The sequence below is a fragment of the Brienomyrus brachyistius genome, chromosome 2 (genome assembly GCF_023856365.1).
Source record: "Brienomyrus brachyistius isolate T26 chromosome 2, BBRACH_0.4, whole genome shotgun sequence".
NCBI lineage: Eukaryota > Metazoa > Chordata > Actinopteri > Osteoglossiformes > Mormyridae > Brienomyrus > Brienomyrus brachyistius.
Window position 1 is genome coordinate 44,538,803 of NC_064534.1, and position 27,480 is coordinate 44,566,282.

The 27,480-nt window shown below is 41.1% G+C and overlaps 1 protein-coding gene across 3 annotated transcripts; it reads right to left on the bottom strand.

The window, feature by feature from the left end:
• Nucleotides 1-485: 485 nt before the first annotated feature.
• Nucleotides 486-27,391, bottom strand: LOC125714776 (mitochondrial sodium/calcium exchanger protein-like). Of its 3 annotated transcripts, XM_048985731.1 has the most exons (17): nt 27,257-27,391; nt 26,902-27,059; nt 26,190-26,319; nt 25,836-25,988; nt 25,371-25,423; nt 24,836-24,893; nt 24,463-24,568; nt 23,911-24,078; nt 23,074-23,190; nt 7,498-7,557; nt 6,851-6,975; nt 6,607-6,748; nt 5,810-5,931; nt 5,236-5,389; nt 4,836-4,916; nt 2,466-2,530; nt 486-2,226 (listed from the first exon to the last, which is right to left on the bottom strand). In XM_048985731.1, exons 3-17 carry the CDS (start codon nt 26,214-26,216, stop codon nt 2,035-2,037), a joined length of 1,623 nt encoding a protein of 540 aa, XP_048841688.1. In that variant the 5' UTR covers nt 26,217-26,319; nt 26,902-27,059; nt 27,257-27,391; the 3' UTR covers nt 486-2,034. The 3 variants fall into 3 exon arrangements, with proteins under 3 accessions (XP_048841688.1, XP_048841698.1, XP_048841704.1); XM_048985741.1 differs by lacking the exon at nt 26,902-27,059; XM_048985747.1 differs by lacking the exons at nt 26,902-27,059; nt 27,257-27,391 and adding an exon at nt 27,226-27,244.
• Between the last annotated feature and the right edge of the window lie 89 nt (nt 27,392-27,480).

Here is a 27,480-nt window from a genome sequence, read left to right on the forward strand (position 1 = left end):
GAGTCAAAAGAGCTGCATTTGAGGAATAACTTCTTGAACTGCAGCACAATATTCTTAAGAACAACTTTTTACACATTCTGAATGTCTTCGGTTCTGAAGCAGGGGTTCCAAAAATGAGGGCTGCGAGATCATACAGAACGTTTCTAAAATTTGAAAACAAAATGTACGGAAGGGGACACCAAAGTGGTGGTTGCAAGTCTCTTACACTGTTATTTTGGGAGTCGTATGCTGAAACGTTTAGGAACCCATATTCTGAAAGGTGCACACCCTGCAGTAATCCAACATGATCAGAAAATTCTAACCTGCCTTGCATCCACTTGTGTGTGAAAGCTTCTTCTCTGCCATGGAAATAATAAAGTCAAAACAACATTCCCATGTAACTGATAGATTTGGCAGAGCAGCTACAAATGAGCAACAACCAAATCTGAATGTTCTTGTGAAAAGAAGGCAGATAGCCCTACAGATGCACATTGCTTTGGCCAGTATGATTTCCAACACCATTTAATAAATGATCACTTATTTACTTTACACACACTGACAGAATTATATAAACAAAAGCAAAACCAGACAATCTTTTATATTATATAAATTCTCAGTGATGGCAGTTTAATTTTGATAATATTCACACTCACAAAAAAACTAAAACAAGTACAGTATAGGACAAGTGTGCGCACACAATGCAGTGATACAGTACTGAAACCCTAGACATTCAGCATTCCCTCATCTGTGAGTTACTGTAACAAATAGTCATCCCACTTCTAATCACATATCTTGGTAAGGCCATGTAGAAGGCCAGAGCCTATTACAAACTGTACAGAACAGTACCAAGTACAAAGGCTTGGTATATTCATATTCAAGTTAAATGTTTAATTATTCAGAAATGTGTCTTGTATTTATGTAACACAAATGATTTGGCTTAAGGACTTGTTAACCAAATCAAATATTTCAAAAATTGGGTACTGGATTTTTTCCTAGAGCAGAAACACACTAATAAATTCATTTCCCAAGTGTAAGATGAAAGCTTGTGTCCAGACCTTACCATCAAACCATACTTTAGTGTCATATTGTTCGTGACACTAGAAAAAGCTAAAAATCTGCAGCACAAAGCACTTTAGACGCAGTGAAGCCTTCCAAAAAGACCCTCATATCTCTGCTGTCTGTGTGTGAAGTTTGCATACTCTCCCTGTTTCTCTCAGGGCTCCCCCTACAGCGCAAAGTCAGGCTAGCTGGTATCTAAACTGGCCATGACCATGTGTATGTGCTCTGCGATAGACCAGCATCCGGTCCAAGGGGTGCTCCAGCCTCATGGCCTATCCTGCTTAGGACCGACTCTACCCAGGATCATATGACCACTGTTACTGCTTTGGTTATTGAGGAATGATGAGATAACACTTACATGTAATGTGAAAATATATAGCTTTTCTGAAGTCTAAGGTAGCGCTAGCTAACTTTAATACAAGAACAAAAACCAGAACAGCAGAGCTAAGTTAACAGGACCAAATCAAACAAGTGTTTTTACATCTAAAAAAAAGTTACACATGTCCCTGAGCAGCTGAATTTTATATTCAGCAAGAAAATTGCAATATTCTCTTTTAGGGCTGGATGACATAAAAATATATAATATTCAATATTTTAATTTAAAAACATTTGGATAAATGATAATAATCACCCAACCACAGAAGCACACATAGTCAAGTCACTTTGATAAATAGTTTTGGCACTTCCATTAAATGAGAACACAAACCACTGTAATATTGATTCCCCAATAATGAAACTTTACAAGTGTAGAGTAGGGGGACACCCAAGATAAAATTTGTCGAGATGGGGTCTCATAGGAGGTCTTTAAAGCTGGGCCAACCAATTAAAATGATTAAATATTATCTTTTCCAGTTATGAATTATATAATAAAATCGTATAAACATAGTTTTAGTGAGGGACTCTCAAAGCATACTGGGCTATGCAGAACACAATGTCCCTTACCTTGAGACAACAGACAGGTTGTACAAAAATATCAGCAGATGAGCAGAATGGCTGTCACCCCACTTTAATTTTTCCAAACTCTGTAAGCAGTGCCACCAACAGGAAGACAGCATAGAAGAGCAGAAGGAAAGCTCCATATGGACGGCCTAGGTGAAAGCACTGCAGAGGCACCAGAATGAAGGAGAATGCCAGGCTGCAGCCAAGGGCCACTGCTAGTACCCAGACCAGTAACCCTTCTGGCTGGAGCTGTAAAAGCAAGTGGAAGAACTGGGTCAGCTGGGAACTACAGTACTTCTGGCCACTCACACACTGTAAGCCTTACCCTCTGACACTCGTGGACACGCACACATATGCACACATATACACACAAAGCTTAACCTTCCACTAAGCCAATTAACACAGTCACTTTGCTCTCTTGATGCAAAGTTATAGTTTTCCAGCTTTCCTTTCACACAATGCGAGTCGTGACCAATGCTGTTACTTACTTTTACCACATTATTGTGTGCGAACATCTGCAGCAGGCAGCCAAGCCCAATACCAAAAACCATGTCTGAAAGGGAAGTTAGTTAAGAACTGACACCAATACTTTACCATACAGGATTTGTAGCATGGGAGGAGTGCACCCTAAACGTGCAATTTAGACACTATATATGAAACGCATTTCAATCAGCTCTAAGAATTCACTTAGCTCACTGAAGACTGCTGAAAATACTGGTTAATGATTCAAACTTGCACAATCACATAACATTCATATGGTGTACAAATAACCAGCAAAAGCCAACAGATGCATGGGTTGGATAAATCAAAAATCTAGCTAATTAACAAATAGTAGGGATGCATCATTACTATTTTTTCAGCCCAATGGAACTCACCGATACCAGGTGGGGTTAGGTGATGTAAAACAAATTACTGTGATATTTTAATTTTGATGCATTTAAGTAAATTATGTCAGGTGTACATAAATGCCTGAGTGAAGTGAAGTATGATTCAGCCTTTAGATGTTTAATTAGATTAGTTGTGTTTGGGCTGTATTGATTTTGGAGAATCCTATATCCATAAGTAAATGAACACGAAAACATTATGGTAGTTGTAGGTGTCCATCAGTTCCAACTAATGTAAGTTAGTGCCAGTCAATCAGCGGTTTGGGAACATTTTAGTATTCCAATGAAATACACCTACAAGAGAGAGAGAGTAGTCCATAAGAACAAGATGTTGTTTATTAAAGTTACAATGTCTGTCGGTTGTGTAATGCCGACCTCTGATGTGTTGCTGGAAACACATCCAACATGCTAAATCATTTAGGACAACATCATCCGAGTGTGTGTATCACCGAGGCATCACAGAAAAAGCGCATTTATTTTGTTTGTTAACGATATTGTTGATATCTCATCATGTGGTCCCGGTCACATGCTTTGTACCGCTTTGTCATGAGAAAGAGTGTGAATACTAGAGTACTGTATTGAACCTAATACTAACAGCATTGATGCACCCCTAACAGACTGTACCTTACCCATGATACACGAGCACATAAATACACTGCTCAAAAAAATTAAAGGAATACTTCAGAGTAAAGCATCAATTAAACTTCTGGGATATTGATCTAGTCAGTTAAGCAGAGGGGGTTGTTAATCAGTGTCAGCTGCGTTGGTGTTAATGAAATTATCAATAGGTGCACTAGAGGGGAAACAATGAGACGACCCCCAAAACAGGAATGACTTAACAGGTGGACAGTAATGACATTTTTCCCTCCTCATGTTTTCTGATGGTTTTTTCACTAGTTTTGCATTTGGCAACGGTCAGTGTCACTACAGGTAGCATGAGTTGATACCTGGACCCTACAGAGGTTGCACATGTAGTTCAACTCCTCCAGGATGGCGCATCAATACATGCCATTGCCAGAATATTTGCTGTGTCTCCCAGCACAGTCTCAAGGGCATGGAGGAGATTCCAGGAGACAGGCAGTTACTCTAGGAGAGCTGGACAGGGCCGTAGAAGGTCCTTAACCCATCAGCAGGACCAGTATCTGGTCCTTTGTGCAAGGAGGAACTAGATGAGCACTACCAGAACCCTACAAAATGACCTCCAGGAGGCCACTGGTGTGAATGTCTCTGACCAAACAATCAGAAGCAGACTTCATGAAGGTGGCCTGAGGGCCCGACATCCTCTAGTGCAGTGTTTCCCAACCCAGTCCTCGGGGACCCCGGACAGTCCATGTTTTGGCTTCCTCTCAGCTCCTAGCGCACATGTACCAGGTATTCGATGTTCCTGATTGGCTGAGGGCTGAGAGGGTCAAAAATGTGGACTGTCGGGGTCCCCGAGGACTGGGTTGGGAAACACTGCTCTAGTGGCCCTTGTGTTTACTGCCCAGCTGAATTGTTTTGGTCCGCTAGGTTGCACCTCAGACTGTCCAGGAGCTCAGTGATGCCCTGGTCCAGATCTGGGAGGAGATTCCCCAGGATATCATCCATCATCTCATTAGGACCATGCCCTGACATTGTCAGGCATACATACAAGTACAGGAGGGCCAAATAAATTACGGAGTATAATTTTGAGTTGCTGCAATGAAATTTTGGGAAAATGGACTAGCCTGCCGCATCATTCTTTCACTTTGATTTTCGGGGTGTCTTTGAATTCAACCTCCTGTAGGTTGATAATTTTCATTTTCATCAAACGATGTGCCATCCTTTCATTCCTAACACATTACCCAGTCTATATCAGTATAGATATCCAGCATGATTTTTCCCCATTAAGATCTGATGTGTTTCTTTATTAAAGTGTTTCTTTAATTTTTTGGAGCAGTGTATGTTTGAGTGAAACCACAGAATGACATACAAGCTCAAGCCTGAAAAAGATACTAAAGATAATTCCCCCAAAACAGGCAGAGATGGCCATACGTGGATACCCCTGGCGTGCAATTGTGATGTCTGAGAAGCAATCTGCAAAAACAAGACCAAATACTACTAAATATGCCTTCTGGGACACAGATTCAAAAGGTCATTCAGTAAACTGCACTGTACAAAGAAATCCATTCAGCTGACTTAATCCTGAAAAATTAAGAGATAGTGAGTTCTTATACACCTTAGATCATGGGTTCCCAAACTTTTTAACCACAACCCCCCCTTTGGGAGATTTCATCAACAACAGGGAGTTCGAATCGGAGCCCCTCCCTTAGATATCCCTCAAACCCATTCAACTGACAAACCTTCCCTGATATTAAGACTAGTAAAGTAGTTAAAATGCAGGAGGCTGCATTACCTCCAATGCTATTGCCCCAGGCCAGCAGGGTGAGGCCCAGTACTGTGTTGCTAAGGCTGAAAACCACACCCAATGTCCTTAGTAAGCTCACGACCTCTGTTGCGGCCGTGTTCATCCACATCGCACTGACCAGGAAACCTAGCAGAGAGAAAAGCTGCAGCACAAAGAAAAACATTATGAGAGCAAAGTTTGGGGACAGAGTGTAGGGTCAGTCATTTATCTAGCACCCCTGTGGCATTTTGGGAGCTCAAGGGTCTAAAAGAGATGTGATCATTCTGCCAAGGATTCAAATGGGCAACTTTCCAATCACAGACCACTTCCACCTGTATGGACTTCTAATACATTACCATATGAGCGCACCATCATTGGTCCCCAATGCACTAACTGGGCAGAAAGTCTCCGTCACATGTTGTTGGTGTTGTTAATACAAAAGCTACAGTAACTCTGAGCTTTGAACTTTTTTGATTTGCCTCAGTACAGATACAAAGTGATAACCCCTCCATACAATCACCATTAATTGGAATCAGTTGAATTTTTGCTATTACTACACGATGAATAAAAAGCAAGGTCTTACAAAGTGGAATCTGGGGGGCTGGTAATTAGTTGTGCTCCAGAAGACGATGGCACACAAGAAGAGTCCGATGAGAAGAGTCAATGCCCAGACTGGGAAGCCCCCTTGAATGTACAACAACCCATCTGTTGAGAAGTGAAAAGCAGTCTAAGAAAGATCCAAGAAAGCCATCATACTGTTAGCTAACAGTTACCATCATCGACTATAACATGATATTCCTTTTAGAAAGCAGCACACATTGCCTGGAGCATTTGTTTTCTGAAACATAGATCCTGCCCACACACGGGCTGAGGGAGCTTTGGTTCCCAAGAAGGTAAGGATTTATACTCCCCTCCAGGTAAGACACTAATGCCCTAATACAGCAAAGGGGAAGCATTCTGACACACTGTGGTTATTGAATATGGCACTAAACTGACGGGTCTAGGAGTTATAGTGTAACATTCAGGGTGAAATAGTCAAGATAAATCAGGAATCTTTGTAAGTACTTATGTTAAAAAAATAAAACATTATCAGGCATGGAATTGTTTGCTAAATGAAAACAGACATTTAATTGCAGATATTAATATACCATATCAGATCACAATAATCTGCCAAAATGTAGGACGAATGAGGCGTTACAATATGGTACAGATCACAGACTCCCCCTACTTGGATTATAAATCACTGATTTCTCACATCAGTCATATCTTAGCCGGAACATAAAGGCCATATAGGCCAAATAAAGACCCATAAAGGCCAAAGGAACAGACATGTCCTAATATTATTTGAGACAAGATGGCTACACTAAGGAAAAGACATACACTCTCCTGATTGGAAGGTAAGCACACAAATCAGAGGGCCCGTAATAAGATGCAAGCAGTTAAGGGGTCGTTTCCAGTTGCGGTCTTCCTTGTCTGGGTCAACAACAGGCACAGACAGCAACAGAATCACTTCTATTGGCACCTAGTGGAGAGAAGAGAGGTGCTTATCACCATCATAACAGAGTGTCATTTACTTCTCGAATTTCAACATAAAGCACCATCATCACTTAATGTAACTACCCACCTTTATCACCTTAAATGCTCTCCAGTACAAGGGCTTTCTCCTCCATTTTCTGATGTCCACTGGGTTAAGAGACTTGAGGAAAATTTGGCTAGTGGATTCCATGCATGTAAGCAGGGGCTGGTACTCTGAAATATAAAGACTCCAATAAGTTCCATCAGGCCAATAAGTGTTCCTTTGCAGGGAGTTAAAATAAGGGTGAATTCTATAGCACAGAGTCCATGTACACACACATGGTAGCAGAGTGCAGTTTAGCGGGTTACACCTCTGTGTCTGTGATAAAGTTGCCGGTTTGAGCCCTGGCCTCGGCAGAATAGTTGAATTTCCAGTGGCCTGACCCTGCGCTCAGACCCTGAGCTTCACTCTTGCCTGTATAGGCCTGTGTATGTATGCGTTTGCCTCAAAAGAAAGCAGGATGGGATATGTGAAGAAAAGCACTCCAATGTATCTGTACTTGTACAATTTTTCCCCCCATTTCACTCTGTGCCACATAATTCACTATTGTATAACATTACGCAGTAACTCAAGGTCAGTGGTTCAGCCCCATGTCACATTCCACACACTGACACACATCACAAACTGCAGCACACACATTACACATGGATTCATGCAGCAACACTATCAAAAACTGGCAAAGCCACCATGCGTACCATAGTCCTGAATACTAGAGTTTGGTAGGGATGAGCTCTCATCAGTGTCAGACTGCAGATCTGCAGAAATAAAAACCACACCAATAACAGTATTAACCGATAGCTATCAGCAAGCAAACCTTCACAGAGCAAAAGGCAAAAACCCATTATTCTATGCATTATGACAAAAAGCTGTTCATTTGAAAAAAAAGGTGTTTCCACTAAATTCAGAGGTGTAATTCAGCATAACTAATAAAAATCTATTTCATCTTAAATGTCAGCAAAATCAAGTTTAGAGCGATCATAATTACTTGATTAAACTGGATTACTCGACTAATAAAATACATCTATTAAAATGTTCCTTTTCAATTATTTGGCAATATGGCAGACGGAAGACTTCATAGAGAGTAAACGTACAAATTGGTGGAAGCACTTCACACTAAAAGTGAATGAAAATGCAATCGTCTGTTAGTATTGCAAAGTAAAACTTCAATATCAGCACAGCATGATTGCAAAGTAAAAATACATCTTAAAAAGGTTTGATGGACTCATCTGATAATGCAAGGTTAGCCATAAATGTGTGCCATTTAGCATCTTAGAGTAGCCTAGCCCAAGTTTGTCATCACTTTAAATTATTTTGCTGAAATTTACTGTCTACGTCTCCTATATGTCAAAAAAATTGTTTCTAAATCAAAGGTTAACGCCATCACTTAGTTGCATAGTCTTATGATGTGTAATATAATACAGTACATAATAATCATGCAATAAATATATTTTTTTAAAACGTATTGAGTGTTTTCAGTAGGACTGAACAATATTAGAAAAAAATTCACATTGCGATGTTCGACGTTTTTTGCGATATTTATGGGCTGAAAATTAAATACATAGCGAAGCAGAACATATCTACTAACAGTCGGTCAAATAAATTGGTGATGTTGCTATGAGATAAAAGCCAATGTTCACAGAGTACTTGCTTTTGCTCAATATCATCTCTATGAAATACAAAATATTTCCATACATAAAGATGTGTCTTTTTATGACCAGTTCTTGTTTGCTTTTTCTCCTCTTCAATTATTTTTAATTATTCACAAACACACGATACGATCTACCTGTATGAGTGAACAGAACAGCAAGGACAAAAATGATTATGATTGTCTTGGAGAGCGCTTGCAGATCTTATGCAAAAGCAGCATAAATAAACTTACGAGTTTTGTTTTAATACTAGATAATACACATATTAGATAATGTTAAAAAGGAACTATCATCAAAGTTGCAGAAGTTTGTAAGCTTGTCCTCCTGCGTTTGAATAAAAATGCTTGAGTGCGACATATTGATGGATTGAACCCAGCAGACCATCACAGTCTTTGCAATGTGACAATTGCAGGTTCATAAATTGCCATGTCGATATTAACATCACACATCATGCAAGCTTGTCAGGGCGGCACAGTGACACAGTGGTTAGTGGTGGTGCCACACACCACCACTTTGTATGCATGGAGTTTGCATGTCCACAGAGTCGGTGGAGATACATCCATCACGGGGGCCATTGGAATTTTGACTATGAGAACAGAGAGCCTGTACGTTCCGTCTTGTCCTCCGCTCTTCGCCGGGCTAAGAAGTATCGACGGGTTGTTGACCATAGTGTCTTAGTGTCTGAACTAGCCAAGTCGGCTAATGACAGTCAAGTCAAACGCAAGGTTGCAATTGGATTATTTAACATCCGATCCCTTACGAACAAAGGTCCAGTAGTCTGTGATCTACTGAATAATCGTAAGTATGACTTTTTGCGTTTGGTCGAGACTTGGCAGCAGCCCGATGACTTCTTCCAGGTCATACCTGTAGGCTTTATTTACACCTACCATCCCTGCGCTACCGGTCGAGGGTGCAGGCTCGTGATTCTCTACAACGAGTGGCAGGAGAGCATCTTCAGTGACTCTGCCGGTATACACATCATTCGAATCCATTGACCTGCAAATCAATGGACCTACTGCCACTATTTTTGTTACTGTTTATCAACCATCCAGACCCAATAAGGTCTTTTTTTATGAATTTTCTGAGTTTGTGATGTCAGTGATTTTAATATACACGTGGACAATGTCATTCACTGTCTTGCGAGGGATTCTACATCTTGATTGGTCAGGTGTAGGCTACAGCAGTACATTCCAATGGGTAACGCCCATTTTCAAAAAAGGGGATAGAAGTAATGTGTCTAACTACAGGCCAATCAGTCTAACTTGTATAACTGGTAAAGTAATGGAGGCTATAATCAAAGAGAAAATGGTATATTACCTGGACTCCAATAACATTTTGCGGGATAGCCAGCATGAATTTAGCAGAGGTAGATCCTGTTTAACGAATCTGTTGGAGTTTTTTGAGGAAGCTACTCAGGAAGTTGATGATAAGAAGGCCTATGATGTCATCTACTTAGATTTCCAAAAGGCTTTTGATGTTGTCCCCCACAAGAGGCTCCTACTTAAACTCAAAGCGGCAGGTATTTTAGGTACCGTAGCGACCTGGATTGATAACTGGTTAACAGATAGGAAACAGCGAGTAGTTATAAGAGGCACAATGTCACAGTGGGCCTGCATCCATAGTGGGGTACCGCAGGGTTCGATTTTAGGACCGCTATTGTTTCTAATTTACATAAATGATATAGATACCAATATATACAGTAAACTGGTGAAAATTGCAGATGACACCAAGGTGGGTGGTGTAGCAGATACTGAATTAGCGGCTCAGCAGCTACAGCGGGATCTTGATTTAATTAGTGACTGGGCCGATACCTGGCAGATGAAATTTAACGTCGATAAATGTAAGGTACTCCATCTAGGGAGCAGAAATATAAAGTACAGGTATTTCATGGGTCTCACTGAAATAAAGGTAGCCGAACATGAGAAAGACCTTGGTGTGTATGTTGATGCTTCCATGTCCCATTCTCGCCAGTGTGGGGAAGCAATAAAAAAGGCCAATAGGATGTTGGGGTATATCTCCAGGTGTGTGGAGTTTAAGTCAGGGAAGGTAATGCTAAGATTATACAATTCCTTGTGAGACCTCACCTAGAATATTGTGTGCAGGTTTGGTCACCATATCTTAAAAAGGACATTGTGGCCTTAGAAAAGGTGCAGCGTAGGGCCACAAAAAATGATTCCTGGTCTTAGAGGAATGTCATACGAGGAAAGGTTACTTGAGCTAAATCTGTTCAGTCTCAAGCAAAGGAGACTGAGGGGGGACATGATCCAGGTATATAAGATTCTAACAGGTTTGGATGCTGTTAAACCAAATAGTTACTTCAGCATTAGTTTAAATACACGAACTCGTGGCCATAGGTGGAAATTAGCGGGAGAACATTTCAAGCTGGATTTAAGGAAGCACTTCTTTACACAGCACGTAGTCAGAGTATGAAATAGCCTTCCTGATAATGTAGTGCAAGCTGAATCCTTGGGTTCCTTTAACACTAGAAACTGCCAAATCTACGCAAATTTGCGTAAATTCCCTGGGCCTAACACCTACTAGCATCCCTGCTGAGAGTTTCTTGGGCCATTGTCCTCCTGCTTTTGTTGTGCAAACACACCCAAATACCTGTGAGGCCTGGCACATTTGCATTTTTTTTACTCAGAGCAGCTAAAATCCAAGGCAGGCTAAACCTCTGTGTGTGACATGGAAACCTTCACAAAAGTCTGCCATATCTATACCAAATATCCCACATGCTGACTGACCTGCAAATATGAAAGACACACATTCACAAAATATATGGAAGCACAAGTCTGTTTTATTTATAAAAAAAATTGAGTGTTTCAAACTTTGCAGTGTTTGCAGACCCAGTGACCATCATCCCTGCATTTGGCGCAAGTGAATTTGTAACACTTTGCACTGGTAAACCTGCTGCGGTTTCTGTTGCAGTTCTCCTGTACCTGACCACTGAGTTGTCCATACAAGTCCTGGCACGCAGCAGCCTTCCTCTGTCCCCATAGCCTTTTGTGGCATAAATTGGCAATGGAGTTCCTTGGCTAGATGACTCAAAAATAATCTTCTTTTGCCTTCCCACCCTGTACATGCCTTGTACAGAACGTAGGAATTTGCCACCACCAGGTCCAGCATGTTGTAAAATACAGCTACTGGCCACCTGCATGTTGCTGCTCTTACGGAATACATGCGCGCCATTTGGTCCAACACATTTACACCACACTATAACAGCAGAGAGAGAGAGAGTCATGAGTGTATTTGCTTTTTTTCTACCTTCTTTCTATATAGGCTGTATAGTACATATCAGAAAACCATTGTAGCACTGATGTAAAATTATACACACATTCACATACCTTCATGTGGTTATAGTCTGTTATCGTGTTGAGTTTCCTCTTTCTGCCTTCACAGATCGCCACATCTTGGTCCAAGGAACTCAGAACACACACAATCTTGTTTTTTTAGGTGCATAAATTGTCAAGGAGACACTGCCACTTCTAAGCACTGACGCGGAGAATTCCTCTTGCTGTGCAGTGTCCTTTGAAATTGGAGGAAGTTCATACCAAACTTTATTCCCTGTGCTCAGTAGTGTTGTTTTGCGCTGAAGCAGTCTGTGTGACAGTGCCAGTGAGGTGAAGAAATTGTCCGTTGTGACATTTCTCCCCGTCATCCAGAAATGGCTCCATCAGACTCATGACCATGTTCTCTGCCAGCCTCTCCCTTTTCTGGTGACTGGGGTCCCTTTCCCAAGTTAGGGGACACGTTGCAGACGTATTTGGTCTCCAAATCCGTGGCCATCCAGAACTTGATCCCAAATTTGTCCGGCTTGGATGCGATATACCAAGTGACATGGAATGGATCCACATCTACTCCACGGTGTCTTTCCACCGTGTCCCTCAGGGCTCGGTTCTTGGCCCTCTCCTATTCTCCCTCTACACTAAATCTCTTGGCGAAGTTATATCCTCACATGGCTTCTCCTACCACTGCTATGCCGATGACACTCAACTCATCCTCTCCTTCCCCTCCCTCAGACACTCATGTCTCCACTAAGATCTCTACATGCTTGGCAGACATCTCATCTTGGATGACCACTCACCAGCTAAAACTCAAAACTAGTAAAACTGAGTTGCTTTACATCCCGGCTGACTCATCCCCCCTCCAGGACCTTGCGATCTCCTTGACAACTCCCTGATCCGTCCTTCGGTTTCTGCTAGAAACCTTGGAGTTACCATAGATGATCGGTTGTCATTTTCCTCACATATCACCAGTCTTTCTCGCTCTTGTCGGTTTCTCCTCTTTAACATCAGGAGGATACGTCCATTTCTTTCCACCCAGGCTACCCAGATACTCGTCCAGTCCCTCGTCCTCTCATCTCACGCCTTGACTACTGCAACTCGCTTCTAGCGGGTTACCCACTGAGCGCCATCCGTCCCCTCCAACTGATCAGAATGCAGCTGCTCGTCTTGTTTTCATCCTTCCCAAGTTCTCCCACACCACTCCTTTGCTGCACTCCCTCCACTGGCTTCCTGTAGCTGCACGCATCAGATTCAAAACACTGATGCTCGCATACAAAGCCAAAAATTCTCTGGCACCATCCTACCTAAAGGACCTCATCACACCCCGCTCTGCACCACGATCTCTCCGATCCTCCAGCACTGCTCGACTGGTCCCACCTCCCCTCAAGGCACAAGGAAGACACGCATCTCGGCTCTTCTCTGTCCTGGCACCTAATTGATGGAATGAACTCCCCCTAGATGTCCCGAACAGCTGAATCCTTGAATGTCTTCAAGCGACGACTCAAACTTTTCTTTTTCAGAATTACCTGACGTAGAACTTCTATATTCTTACTCGACTCTTTTTCTGGTGTGTGTTTTAAAAAAATAAAATAAAATAAAAATTCTGCACTACTCAATGGCGTTCTCAGAGATAGTATTCGTAGCTGGGGTCCTTATTGAGCTAGCATCGGGAAATTCATTGCAGAGTCTCAAAGCTCTTATGTAAGTCGCTCTGGCTAAGGGCGTCTGCCAAATCCTGTAAATGTAAATGTAAATATACTGCAGGACAATGAACCTTGGTCGAGAACAGCTGTACATCTATGTTCATGTGTTCTTCCTGGAGTGAAACTTTCAGCACAGTTCTTGGTGAGGCTGGCAGAGAACGTGGTCATGAGTCTGATGGAGTCATTTCTGGATGACGGGAGAAATGTCACAATGGACAATTTCTTCACCTCACTGTCACTGTCACACAGACTGCCTTCACTTTACTGGGCATGGTGAATAACGTTTGCCGTGACCTTCCTCCATTGGCAAAGGACACTGCACAGGGAGAGGAATTCTCCACGTCAGTGTTTAGAATGGGCGCGCATGTATTCAGTACGAGCAGCAACAAGCAAGTGGCCAGTAGCTGTGTTTTACAACATGCTGGACTTGGTGGCGGTGAAATGCCTACGTTCTGTACAAAGCATCCTACAGGGTGGAAAGGAAAAAGAAGATTGTTTCCGATTCTTCTAGCCAAGGAACTCCATTGCCAAATACAGGGATGATGGTCACTGGGTTTTCAAACGCTGCAAACACAGACTTTGAAAGATAGACAGACTGTGTGGGACAGTAACCACTGAGGACAAAAGGCAGAAAGATGACGAAGAGATGAACTGGAACTGAGGCACGGATACATCAATTTTTACATGAACAGCCAAACATGCAAATGCTGGAGAGATCACACCAAAACAAAATTCACTTTTGGTGTTATAATTCAGTGATGGCCAATGAAAATGAAATGACATTTTATTCTGTATGTGTATGAGCATGTCAAAAACCATGGACCATGACTTCACTCAGCTTATGACATTTATATACAAACATGCATTGGAGACTGAAGTGTTAGCATGTTTTCATTTTATTCATTTCATTCTATTAGCAACTTTTCATTCTATTTTCACTCAATTTGTTTTATAAATAACACAGACTTGTGTTTTCCATATATTTTGTGAATGTGCGTCTTTCATATTTGCAGGTCAGTCAGCGTGTGGGATATTTGGTATAGATATGGCAGACTTTTGTGAAGGTTTCCATGTCACACACAGAGGTTTAGCCTGCCTTGGATTTGAGCTACTCTGAGTAAAAAATGCAAATGCGCCAGGCCTCACAGGTAATGGGTGTGTTTGCACAACAAAAGCAGGAGGAGGATGGGGCTGAAGACCTGCGAAAATCACAGCAGGGGTGGACAAACCACCTTGGGACTCCTCAGCAGAGAATAAAAAACTCGGTAAATCTAGTGTTAAATCAGAGCTAGATAAGATTTTAACGACTCTGAGCTATTAGTTTAGTTCTCCCCAAGCGAGCTTGATGGGCCGAATGGCCTCCTCTCGTTGTATAGTTCTTATGTTCTTATTCATTTTCCCACTTATTCTAAAGGACATATTCTTATCTGCTGATCTGGTGTAACACCAATCAACTGCACTGCGGTCCGATCTGGCTGCATCTGATCATATACTTATATTAAAAGACACTAGTTTAACTAAACATAAAACATTAATTTATCCAATTTTTCTGGGCACAATAATAATATAGTGTCCAAACACAACTTATTCACCACTGATCACTTGTTTTGCACTATATTGTTGAATTACCCAGGCGCTTGGACTATCTTGCTCCACTAAAGACTTGGAATGTTTGTTTCACTCATTCTGCCCCTTGGTTCACTCCTGAGCTTCGCCATGTTAAAGTTAAAGGTTGGAGATGGGAACGCTTGTTTGCACGGATCAGTCTTACTGTGCATAAAAATATGTACAATGATCATTTGCACATTTATAAAGGAAGCTCTGTCTATAGCCAAATCTGTTTACTACTAGGGCTGCAACTAATGATTATTTTGTAAGTCGACCTAATCGTCCAATTTTTTTTTGTCGATTAGTCATGATTATTTCATGCCTGACTATTTTGATGCCTGCGACCTGTGGTTGCACATCCTGTTCTGGGCTCCAGTGCATGTCTTACCTCATCTGCTCATTATCTGTCCCCCTGTGAATGTCCCCCTCATGTGCCTGCATTAAGACGATTCAAATTTATAATAATTAAATTAAAATAACCAGGGAAACATATGAATTTGAAAGTAATCAGATGTTTTTATATTAGTGTGACCATCACAATAAAAAAGAAAACACTTTAAACAATACAAACTAAAGTGCACACTGGTGACAATGGTGTGTCTTAAAGTCCAAAAGTTTAAATAAAGCTTCAATTCAAATAAAATAAAGCAATGTATAAAAGATTCAGTTCATATATCGGTCTTTGACAGTTGGCGTCACACTCGCTATAGCCGCAGTGTATTGTGGGTCGAATCGCCATTGTGGGCGTATATTACTTAAGTGCCAGCATTTGCGTGTGGCGTTATCTTTGGTAAGATGGGACAGTCGTGCTGTGTGAAAGGCTGTCATACTAAATCACTGGTAGAAATGGCAGACAGGTGGACCACAACATGAGACTTTTTCGGTTTCCCACTTGGAAAAGAGGATATGGACAGCAGGTAGAGGAGGTAACGAAGAGGCGTCGGGTGGCCTGGGTCGCAGCAATGAGACGGAAGGAGACCACTTTCAACACGATATCTCCCATAATGCGTGTTTGCTCTCGGCAATTACATAAAGGCAAGTAAGATGTTTGTTTAAGTAGTATTACTGAATATGCATTTTGTTTGTCTTCCAAAGTCAGAATACATTCTAACCTACGGGAAATCTACGCTAATAAGCTAGCCTCACTATGGAGGGTAGCAGAAATGGGTTAATCTGTTTGTGTTAAACTATGGTTACAGAGTGAATGCTTTTTAAAGACAAAAGTAAACAGCAAAACTGTAATGACACGTTTATTAGTGCATGGATTATAAGCCACAAAGCTAGAGCAGGCTGTCACTGTGTGCTGTACCCTGACAAACCAATTGCCAACTATAGTTTACTGTAAGTTTAGAAACATTTGCAAGTACAGTTTCTAATGTTTCACATGATGTCTGGAAGGATCTGAGCCTATATTCTGCTTACCACTTATATTTTATCTTAAATATGACCAATAAAGTTATGTCCAATGACATTTTTGTGGTGTTCTTGACTCTTTTCCTTTCTGAAACACATAAATTACTAGTGTGTTTTGGTAATGAAAATTGCTTATTACTGATTACATAAAACATGAAATTTTTGTGGAGAAAAAAAAACACTGAATGTTAAATATTAAGTTTGTTAACTAAATGTGTTTACATCCGCGATACACTCAAAATGGCGAATGGGGGTGTGTCAGACAGTGCAGACACATGACTGGCAAAGACCGATTGAAGGTCCTCTTTCAGATGGTCGACAATACAAAATCCGCGTCAATTTTTTGTAGTCAACGTTGTCACACTAATCAAATCAGGTTAAGTGAAGGAAATATTACAGCTCTTTTTTCTACTGTGAATAACATTCTCCGGCCACCTGATGTTCTTCCTCCTTACCTATATTCCACACAACTATGTAACATTCTCATGACGTTCTTTAATGTCAAAATTGACAACATCTACCAGACACTGAACACTCCAGCAAATACTCTTCATGGTGCTTTGAGCCATGAGTCTAGTCAGCCCTTCTTGTTTTTACTATCTTCTTTCAAACTTCCAGCTGCTTCTGACATTCTGGATCTGATTCAAATATCAAAATCTTGCACTTGTCAACTTGATCCGATTCCTGCCCCCTCAGTAAAAGCGTATCTGCCCTCTCATTTCATTAATTACTAATATTGTGCATTCATCCCTTTCTTTTGGCCATGTTCCCTTGTCTCTCAAAACAGCTGCTATTACTCCAGTTTAAAAAAAAAACTGGTGCAGACCCCAGCAATTTAAATAATTTCCAACCTATTTCAAATTTATTGTCTATATCAAAAATTCTTGAGAGAGTCACGTGGGGAAGACCTAGGAAATGGCAGCGCTTTAAATAAGCTCTGCATCCCTGCCAACAATTATTACAGATTGAGCTTTACTACCTCTCTCTCCGTAAACTCAGTTGTTATACATAGTTGATACATTTATTTAGTTTCGAAGATAAAAGTAACATAAGTTGATCCGAGTTAAGAGTCTAGCGAAGCAAAGTGTGCAAACTCGTCTGAAGATAACGGACAACATGGATGCTAACCGTGTTAGCTTGAAGGAGACTCAATCAATTAGTATTAAGGACCTCTATGCAGAAATGATGAAGATTGGCACCACTTTAAACACAGTGGCGAAAGATGTGTCGATAATTAAGTCGGACATAGCAGAGCTGAAAAAACACAGTAAGCGTTCTAGAGATACAGTTCAATGAGGCGGAAAACCGCATTGCTAACATGGAGGATAGCATGGCTAATGTGACAGATGGAAACAGAAAACTCACTCAGCAAGTGGAGCAATTATGGAGCTGAGTGGAAGATCAGGAAAATTGAAACAGACGGAATAATGTCCGGCTGATTGGACTGAAAGAAGGGAAAGAAGCAGGGACTACAATGAATGACTATGTTAGGAAAATACTGTAAGAATACCGGCCTTAGGACTACAAGGAGACGAATTCGAAATTGAGAGAAGCCACAGGAGCTGGGGACCGCAACCAGACGGCGATCGGCTGCCCCGCATGATACTGGTGAAATTTCTGCATTACACAGCTTGACAGAAAGTTGTGGCAGCTGCAAAGAAAAAGAGAGGAATACAGCGGGATGACTGCATACGCTCCTTCTACGAGGATATGACTAAGGAGTGCAGAATCGCGGAGGAAATTCTCTTCGACAATGAAAATTTTACGGAAACACCAGGTGAAACACATGCTAGTGCACCCAGCCAATTTAAGATTTACACAGAAGGGGAAGAGGTTGAGCCGATCCACAAAAGGCCGAGGTCTTCTGTATGCTGATGATATTTTGGTACAGAATCGGGGTCCAGGCAACTCTATATCGGTGTTGTTGGAAGTTATCTAATTATATTCTAAAGTATCTGGTTATTGTGTTAACTGGCATAAATCAGTATCTATGCCGCTATCTCAAATTTGTTCCCCTAATTTATTATCTAATTGTCAATTCAGATGACTTTCAAAAGGAATGAAATATTAGGGATAGAACTTAAAATAATTTCTTTTATGTCTGGGTTAACTAACATGGAATCACTATTAGATAAAATTAAAGTTAATCTGGATAACTCTAGTAGATTACATTTGACTTTGTGGGGGAAGGTGAACATAATTAAGATGGTTATAGCTCCTAAGATAAATTATTTGATAAATATGATACCTATATCTGTCCCACACCAACTGCTATTGAGATATAACAAAATGATAAAGCATTTTCTTTGGGATGGGAGAAAAAAGTTTGTTCATACGGATTCTAGGTTGTCAGCCTAAAAAGGAGGGATTGTCACTACCAAACACTCAACATTATAGTATTTCATTTTAAATGGAAAAGCTTGCCAGGCATTGGAAAGGTATAAATAATTCCATTTGGACTGGATCTTAACTGAAAGGGAACTAACATCTCCTTTTACACCTATCGAAGCCCTCTCACAAACTTTAAAAAACTGTGAAAATTTTAATACACTCAAAAACAATTTGGCAAGAAGTGCATAAAAAATATTCATATTCAAAAATATGCATCAATATGGCATAATCCTAAAATAAAGATAGGTAAAGAAACAATATCCCAAAGAAAATGCTTTATCATTTTGTTATATCTCTTTAAGAAGGGGGGACCGAGGGTGTGCTCCAACTACAGGGGGATCACACTCCTCAGCCTCCCTGGTAAGGTCTATTTGGGGGTCCTGGAGAGGAGGGTCCACCGGATTGTCGATCCTCGGATTCAGGAGGAGCAGTGTGGTTTTCGCCCTGGCCATGGAACAGTGGACCAGCTCTATACTCTCAGCAGGGTTTTGGAGGGTTCATGGGAGTTTGCCCGACCAGTCTACATGTGTTTTGTGGACTTGGAGAGGGCATTCGACCGTGTCCCTCGGGGAGTCCTGTGGGGAGTGCTCCGGGAGTATGGGGTACCGGGCTTCCTTTTAAGGGCGGTTCGGTCCCTGTATGACCGGTGCCAGTGCCTGATCCGCATAGGCGGCAATAATTCGGACTTGTTTCCGGTGAGGGTTGGACTCCGTCAGGGCTGCCCTTTGTCACCGATTCTGTTCATAGCTTTAATGGACAGAATTTCTAGGCGCAGCCAGGGCGTTGAGGGTGTCCGGTTCGGTGACCTCAGGATTAGGTCTCTGCTTTTTGCAGATGATGTGGTTCTGTTGGCCTCATCGGACCGTAACCTTCAGCTCTCACTGGGGCAGTTCGCAGCCGAGTGTGAAGCGGCTGGGATGAGAATCAGCACCTCCAAATCCGAGACCATGGTTCTCAGCCGGAAAAGGGTAGAATGCTCTCTCCGGGTTGGGGATGGGGTCCTCCCCCAAGTGGAGGAGTTTAAGTATCTCGGGATCTTGTTCACGAGTGGGGGAACGATGGAACGGGAGGTCGACAGGTAGATCGGTGTGGTGTCAGCTGTCATGCGGGCGCTGCATCGGTCTGTCATGGTGAAGAGAGAGCTGAGCCAAAAGGCAAAGCTCTCGATTTACCAGTTGATCTACGTTCCTACCCTCACCTATGGTCATGAGCTATGGGTAGTGACCGAAAGAACGAGATCGCGGGTGCAAGCGACCGAAATGAGTTTCCTCCGCAGGGTGGCTGGGCTCTCCCTTAGAGATAGGGGGAGGAGCTCAGTCATTCGGGAGGGACTCAGAGTAGAGCCGCTGCTCCTCCGCATCGAGAGGAGCCAGATGAGGTGGCTCGGGCATCTGATTAGGATGCCTCCGGGACGCCTCCCTGGGGAGGTGTTCCGGGCATGTCCCACTGGGAGGAGACCCCGGGGAAGACCTAGGACACGCTGGAGAGACTAAGTCTCCCGGCTGGCCTGGGAATGCCTTGGGATCCCCCCAGAGGAGCTGGATGAAGTGGCCAGGGAGAGGGAAGTCTGGGCTTCCCTGCTGAGACTGCTGCCCCCGCGACCCGACCCCGGATTAAGCGGAAGATGATGGATGGATGGATGGATGGATGGATGGAGACAATATATTGGGCGCAGTGTCTGAAAAAAGGTATTAGGGTATTAAATGATTTATTTCAAGAGGACTGCTTTCTTATCACAAAATTAAAAAGAAATTCAATTTGGAAGGTCAGGGCTATTTCTGGAAAAACTTGCAACTCAGACATTGTGTTAAAGATAAAGCTACCTTCCATCAAGAAAAGGATTGATAGAGCACTATGTGGGGTTACCAATAATACTGCAGAAAGCATCTAAGTGGTACGAGTTGTGCCAATAGACTAATAATGGTGGCTGTGATAATCTCCGGATGATATGGGAGAGAGACGTTTTCCAGGTATTGGATGTAGGGGTATGGGGGGGATTCTTCCCCACACTGAGGAGTATATAGGGGAAGCTAGAGGCAAATATATCCAATACAAAATAATTCATAGATTTTTACTATACTCCTACAAGACTTCATAAAAAGGGCCTACTTAGAGATGATTTATGTTCAAAATGTCAAATCGTACAAGACACATGCGTCATGGGAATGTACCAAAGTCACCTGCCTGTGACGTAATGTTTTGGATTGTATGAGTAAATGGTTGGAATGTCAATTGCCCAGATCACCAAGATTCTGTTTACTTGGAGACAAGACTGCAGGGCCCAATTTAACTAAGCATGCGTTTAGAGTAGTAAAAACTGGCCTAATAACCTGGGCATGGCTGATTCTGAGGTGTTGGAGGGAACCCCAAACTCCCACATTAAACATGTGGAAGAACTTAATGATGGAAACTGTGGCATGTGACAAGATGCCAGGAAGATTAAATCTGCATAATGATGTTATTAAGGAACAATGGGACAGCTTTAATAGATATATGTCAGGGAAGACTCAAATATGCTAAATAACTGATAATGGGACACAAGTGTATTAATAAATGTTAGAACATGGCATCTGTTTATTACTAGTCAGCCACTGTTATATCGCACATGTCAAATTATTGTATATTTATTTTTTTTTCTTCATGTATTTTATTTTATTATTTCTTTAATTGCTGTATACTTTTCCTTTAATCTGTCTTCCTGTTAAAATCAATAAAAAATTTAAACTACAAAAAATTCTTGAGAAACTTGTTGTTTTGCAGTTACATGCACATCTTACCGAGATCAATTAGTTTGACCAGTTCCATTCTGCATATTGTCCTTTTCACAGCAAAGATAGCACTGATTAAAATCACAAATGATTTATTAATGGTTGCAGATTCTGGTATGTTAACCATACTGGTACTTCTTGATTTGAATGTAGCCTTTGATACAGTGGCAAACAGTATCCTGTTAGAGAGACTGGAATCTATTGGGACTACCGACACTGCCCTTACCTGGTTTAAGTCATACCTCTCTGGTTGGACTCAGTTTGTGCAGCTTAAATGTTTTAAATCCAAGACTGTCCCTGTCATAAGGGCCTCATTCATTATTCACCTCTTGGGAACATTTTTAGGAGAGTTGGCAGTTTCATTGTTATGGAAATGACACCCAGCTCTATTTATCCATCAACCCTAACTGCCAAAATTCCCACTTCTCTCCTAGATTGTCTGTCAGATATAAAAATATCTGCTTCTGGCAAGCTACCAGAGGCTAAGGCTGTATGCACAGAAAACATGAAAAAGTCAGTCATTGACAAATATAGTCTCAAAAGCTTATAATAAACTCCCAAAAACAAGCCAACAAGATGCAGCAGCAAAACTATAAGCTATATTTTAGATACAGTACTGCACTGTATTTGCATTAGAATTATACAGAGTTCAGTTATTTGTACAGTACTGTAATTGGAAATGCATTTGAAACAGCTGTACTGTATTTTGAAAGAGCCAAAAAATTCAATAGTGTTACTCATATTCACGTAATAAATATACATGTAAATTAGAAGGTAATCTGCCAAATATAATATAATATAATATAATATAGAGAGTTAGGCAGTCCCCAAGTTAAGAACGCCTGACTTGCGGGCAATTCGTACTCATGAACAGGCGACAGTAAAGCCTGCTATATTAAAAATCTGGGTTAAATACAGTGGTTCATAATAATGATGGCACGCAGTACTTTGTGAAGCTCCGGAAAACATTGCATGGCTCGAGGTACAGTATGGTATTTACTACATTTTTTATGACATATGATGGCCCCAATCTTTGGAAGTTGTTTATTTTTTTTTTTATTAAGTTTTCCAATTTTGAAATCATTTCAAAAGGCATGTGTATAATTTTGCAAATGGGGGGAGGTACTACATTTTGTGAAGATATAGTTTGGAGAAGGAAAAAAACACTTACCTTTTATATTCTATTACTCAAATTTAAACCCTGACAATACCTAAATTTATTCAACTGAAACGGCAAACCAACATGAATAGTTTTACAGACTATTCCATTTTTAACACATCCTACTTCCTGTAGTACAAAGAGCATGTTAATTTTTTTTGTAGTTAAATATTAACTATTGCTAAACTAATGTCCCACATGATAAATGACAACACAACAATCTAGTGAATTTGTACAAGTCAGACTTAACACATCTAAAGAAACTCATTTTACATGCCTAACAGTGTACATACGCATACCTGGTACATGGTTAGAGCCATTCTGTAATGGTCCGTTGATGAAGTGTTTCTGTCGGTTATAGATGTAAGCACTGATGATAACTGTGAAAACGTATCCCACATACAAGCACAAGTAACCTGCAGGAAAGAAGCAGCTCATTACTTTCTTTCGTAAAAACTACACTACCAGTTCAAAGTTTGACTACAGCTACTTAAAACCCTAACTATGTATACTTTAAACTGAATATCTACTAACAGTAGTGGATGTTGTGTGGATTGTGGCTGATATGGTAATCTTTTGTTTTTCAGCAAGATAACAACCCACAATGCATCTCAAAATTGTGCAAGGTCTGGTAAACCAGTAACATAAAAGACACAGTGTAAGTACCTGGCCTGCCCATTCACCAGATCTCAATTACAAAAATTTTTATTGGACCAACTGTGTGTTTAGAGTGCAAAGCAACCCACAAGAAGCCAAAATGTCTGGGATCTGCAGCAGAAGTGCTGGGAAGGCATCAGGCAATTTCTGGCTGAAACTGCACCAAATTCATTATGTGTGTGAAGCTGTTATGAGGGAAAATGGTGGGTCTTTGAAATAATTCAAAATAACAAGAAAAGTTCTTGAACACCAACATGCAATAACATTTAAAGGTGTATTTCCCGTAAAAATGAACAATCTGACCAGAAACACTGACAGAAATGTGTGAAATATTGCATTCTAAACAAACCTTACTTTCAGTTTCATTTTCTTAATGGTTCTGGGAAAGAGTACATCTGAAACTGAATACATTTAGATGATTGTTCTAAACACAGCTTTAATAATGATTCTGAGTTAAGCATTTCTAAATTTAAGAGTACCTAGCGCTTCCCCCAGATGAATCTGACCCTTGTAGAGGATAAGGAAAGTCCAGAAGACAGCGGCCATGTAAAAGATGACGTCCCGCAAAAAGGGACGGGAAGCCACCGTAAAGGGTTTGACAAGGGCCACGCTACCAGCAACGATGGTGGTGACGAAGATCCCTGCTCCTGGGAGAAGGATGTCCCAAGGGAACAGGTGAGAGAGGGTGACAGGATGGCAAGGGAGAGAGAGAGAAAGCCACATGGCGAAGAAAACAGAGACATTCCTTGTAATCTATTAAAAAAGGAAGAGCTGAGTGACTGCTGATTTATATCAGAAATTGGCTGGTTCACTACAGGCTATCTATATTCATGCTCCTCTTTCAACATAAGGTTACCTAACTACGGAAGTGAAGTTGGATAAAAAGAGATATGAGATTGCTCATCTGTTCTCTTTAGCTGAACTGAAATTATGCAATCTCATTCTTTTAGTTATGCATAGGGAATTTTCATATTACACATAAACCCTAGTGGCTTTTCTGTCCACCCCAAAATTAGCAAATTCAAACTCACCAAACAATGCCCCAATGGCCAATCCAGCAGTTTGGGGGTGAGAAAAGGCTGCCATAGCACTGAATACATCCGGAGCCCCATTGCCCAAAGCCAAAAAGGTCACACCCTGACCAGACAAAGGTCAAGAAACACTCAGCTCGTGTGAAACTAAACCTGTTACTAATAACATTCAAAAAGCATGTGCAAGTTAATCAATTCAAAACGTTTCGCAGGCTGGAAATGTAAAACATCCATTAGCAAAATTTAATATTGTGCCAGTATGACTATTGGGGCATTATGAATTATAACTGGACCATTAAAGAGATATACTGGTTGGTAAAATGTCCAGTATCATTTCTGTTACTTAGAGGTGGGGAATTTTATGAAAGGATACAGCGACATTATGGGTCAGCTTCAAGGTGGCAGATATGGCAGATAGGTTGGGGCAGAAGCTACAGGAGGCAGAGTGAAGAAATGTCAGTCTGTCATGTTTCACTGAATATACCACAAACCACGCAGAAATGCATGCCAAACAAGCAACATACAACTGGACATATATTAAAGCAAAACCTCCCCCATATCAACTAAAACCCTACAGCTCTGCTGACATACCATCTACACAGGAAATCTCAAATCTACACATGTATGAGCAATACCAGTTCTCCAATGTGAAAACCACACAATTAACAAGTAGATTTTAATAATGCAATTACAGTTATACACAGAGCTAACTTTGCACTGGACCATTCTGTTGCAAGCAAGTATGGCACATGACTTCTGTACTTCAGATAGGGATGAGTATTATCTGGTCACTGTAGTCCTTCACAGTTAGTAGACTAAACCAAAAATATAGCAATAAAAAAACATCAGAATATCAACAAGCAAGTATAAATGCAAAAGATCAAACAGAAAAACGGGAGAATTCTTACAACTTAGATGCTGTGAGTCCAAGAACAATAAACAGGAAGAGAAGCCATAGAACCTGCGAATAAAGTACAGTATGTTTGACACACGAGACAGACAGACAATTAACCAAAAAGTGCAATGTACAAAAATATACAATACAATTTACGTTCTGGTAAATGACACCAGAAGACAGACTGGATGCAGAGTTTGATAATGGCCTCAGGTGGCGCACTGTAGTTTGGTCTGGCAATTGTGCTGTGGATATGATTCATTTGTACTTTCCTGCATAACTGCTTCTCGGGGGGTGGGGGGGATATACCATATTTCCTCAAATTCACTTAAAATAGCGTAATTAGACAGTTAATATTAGCAAACTGGTAATATTATTATACACTGAAAGGACTTAAACTGTGTTTATAGCATACAAATCTTTAGAATTCATGATAACATTAAATACATCTTGTAAACAATCCTGGAGAGATACTTACATAGAAGAAGATCGCTAAAGGAAGGAGGTTGGTTGGAAAGAGGCAGAATGCCGTCTCCAAATAGTTTAAAAAACCTCCATCTTGGTTGCAGTCAGGAGTATTCCGGATGAAAAAACACCGCTGGCTCTCATTCAAGCGCATAACCAGGTGGCACTGTGGACACAGCGGCAATCATATAGCGCTATGAAAGCAAATCCAGAAGGTATCAACAGGGGAAATAGGAATTAATCTCATGAAACCATATTGTCTGCATTAACGGTGGTGAACCATTTGAGCGCAACAAAAGTAATAAGCATATGGTGTGGGTAAATACACGCAGCATAGGATCCACTGTGCCATGAGATTGGCACTTACTTCCTCAGTGGGTTCTTTGAGATGCATCGTGAATATTTGCGCCTAATGGGACACTCAGGCCATTGAGGTCACTGATCGTATTTAGGAAGTAAGTTGTCAAGAGTAGCACGCTGGACCGGAGCTGGACATACTGAATAATAAAAAAAAATCACAATCGTTACTACCATATAAACATCATTTTCATTTCTATTCTGCATTAAGTGCAGGGTGACCATGTTTTTCATGACAAAAAGAGGACACTGGTGCAGGAAGCAAAGAATGGCGTCAAATATGTACACACAAAGTACTGTAACAGTAGAAAACGAATGTAACACGCAACAAAACGAAATCCCGTACATTTCAGATATTAAGCCTCAAAACAGTTCAAGAAAAAACATGACATATGGTCTTTTTTTCTCATAAAAGGATTTTTTGTGACAAAGCACGCAAGTTAAACTGCACCAAAATTTCGCATATAGCAGCACCCTCCGTGGCAAGCTTCTCGAGATACAAGAAGCAGTCTGCTATGCATTACAAATCGTCAAGATAAAATCTGCCTTTACATGCTCACCAAACAAGCCATCGAAAACGGAGAAAACCAACTAACTTCAAAAAGATTTAACACTCCTCAGGCTTTAAAACTCCCTCTTCCTAAATCCACGCGAATGTAACTGTATGTTTTCCAGAACCTCTGGGACTGAAATATGTAGCGACAAAATAAAACTGTACCTACACCAAATTTTTGCCAACGATATTTCTTTCACGTTCCGTAAGCTGCTGAGTAGCAATAACTTGGGATAAACAGCAGACTTCATTTGTCCACTTCCTAATAAGTCACGTTGACAGGCTACGGACCTCCTTCTTAAAGGGGACGGTCACTGCACGGTCTTCCTGTGAGGGGGGGGGGGGGGGAATGTCGGCAATACGCAAATAAATAGGGCGTTGTATACTTATTAAAAACAGGGTTTTCACGTCTTATGGTGAATATAGGGTAACAATGCAACAGTGTAAACAGCTTGCTTGTAAACCAAATGCAAATGTATCACACGGTACATACAAAAACAGACGATTAAGGTGAAATCATTTACAAGATCTGTCTTCATTCAGGTTTTCCATGGGAACTCAGTGGTTAGCTCACATCTCCAGGGATGGGATTTTTGTTCAGCAGCTACCCAATCTCGGTCACAGAGTATGGATTCCTGACTGAGTGGAAACCAGCATTGTTAGAAAATGGATGGATAAAGTTCTCTGACACTAAGGGAGTAATCTGTTTTTCAGTGCGACTACAGCAGTTTGTGTGGTCCTGCCTGAA

Bases quoted from the DNA above. Each gene is read 5' to 3' on its own strand.
- LOC125714776 (XM_048985741.1), bottom strand. From the start codon at position 26,216: ATGCATCTCAAAGAACCCACTGAGGAA. The intron at 25,989-26,189 runs GTAAGTGCCAAT...CTGTGTCCACAG, and splicing joins TCAAAGAACCCACTGAGGAA to TGCCACCTGGTTATGCGCTT. The intron at 6,749-6,850 runs GTGGGTAGTTAC...TCTCTCCACTAG, and splicing joins GAGCATTTAAGGTGATAAAG to GTGCCAATAGAAGTGATTCT.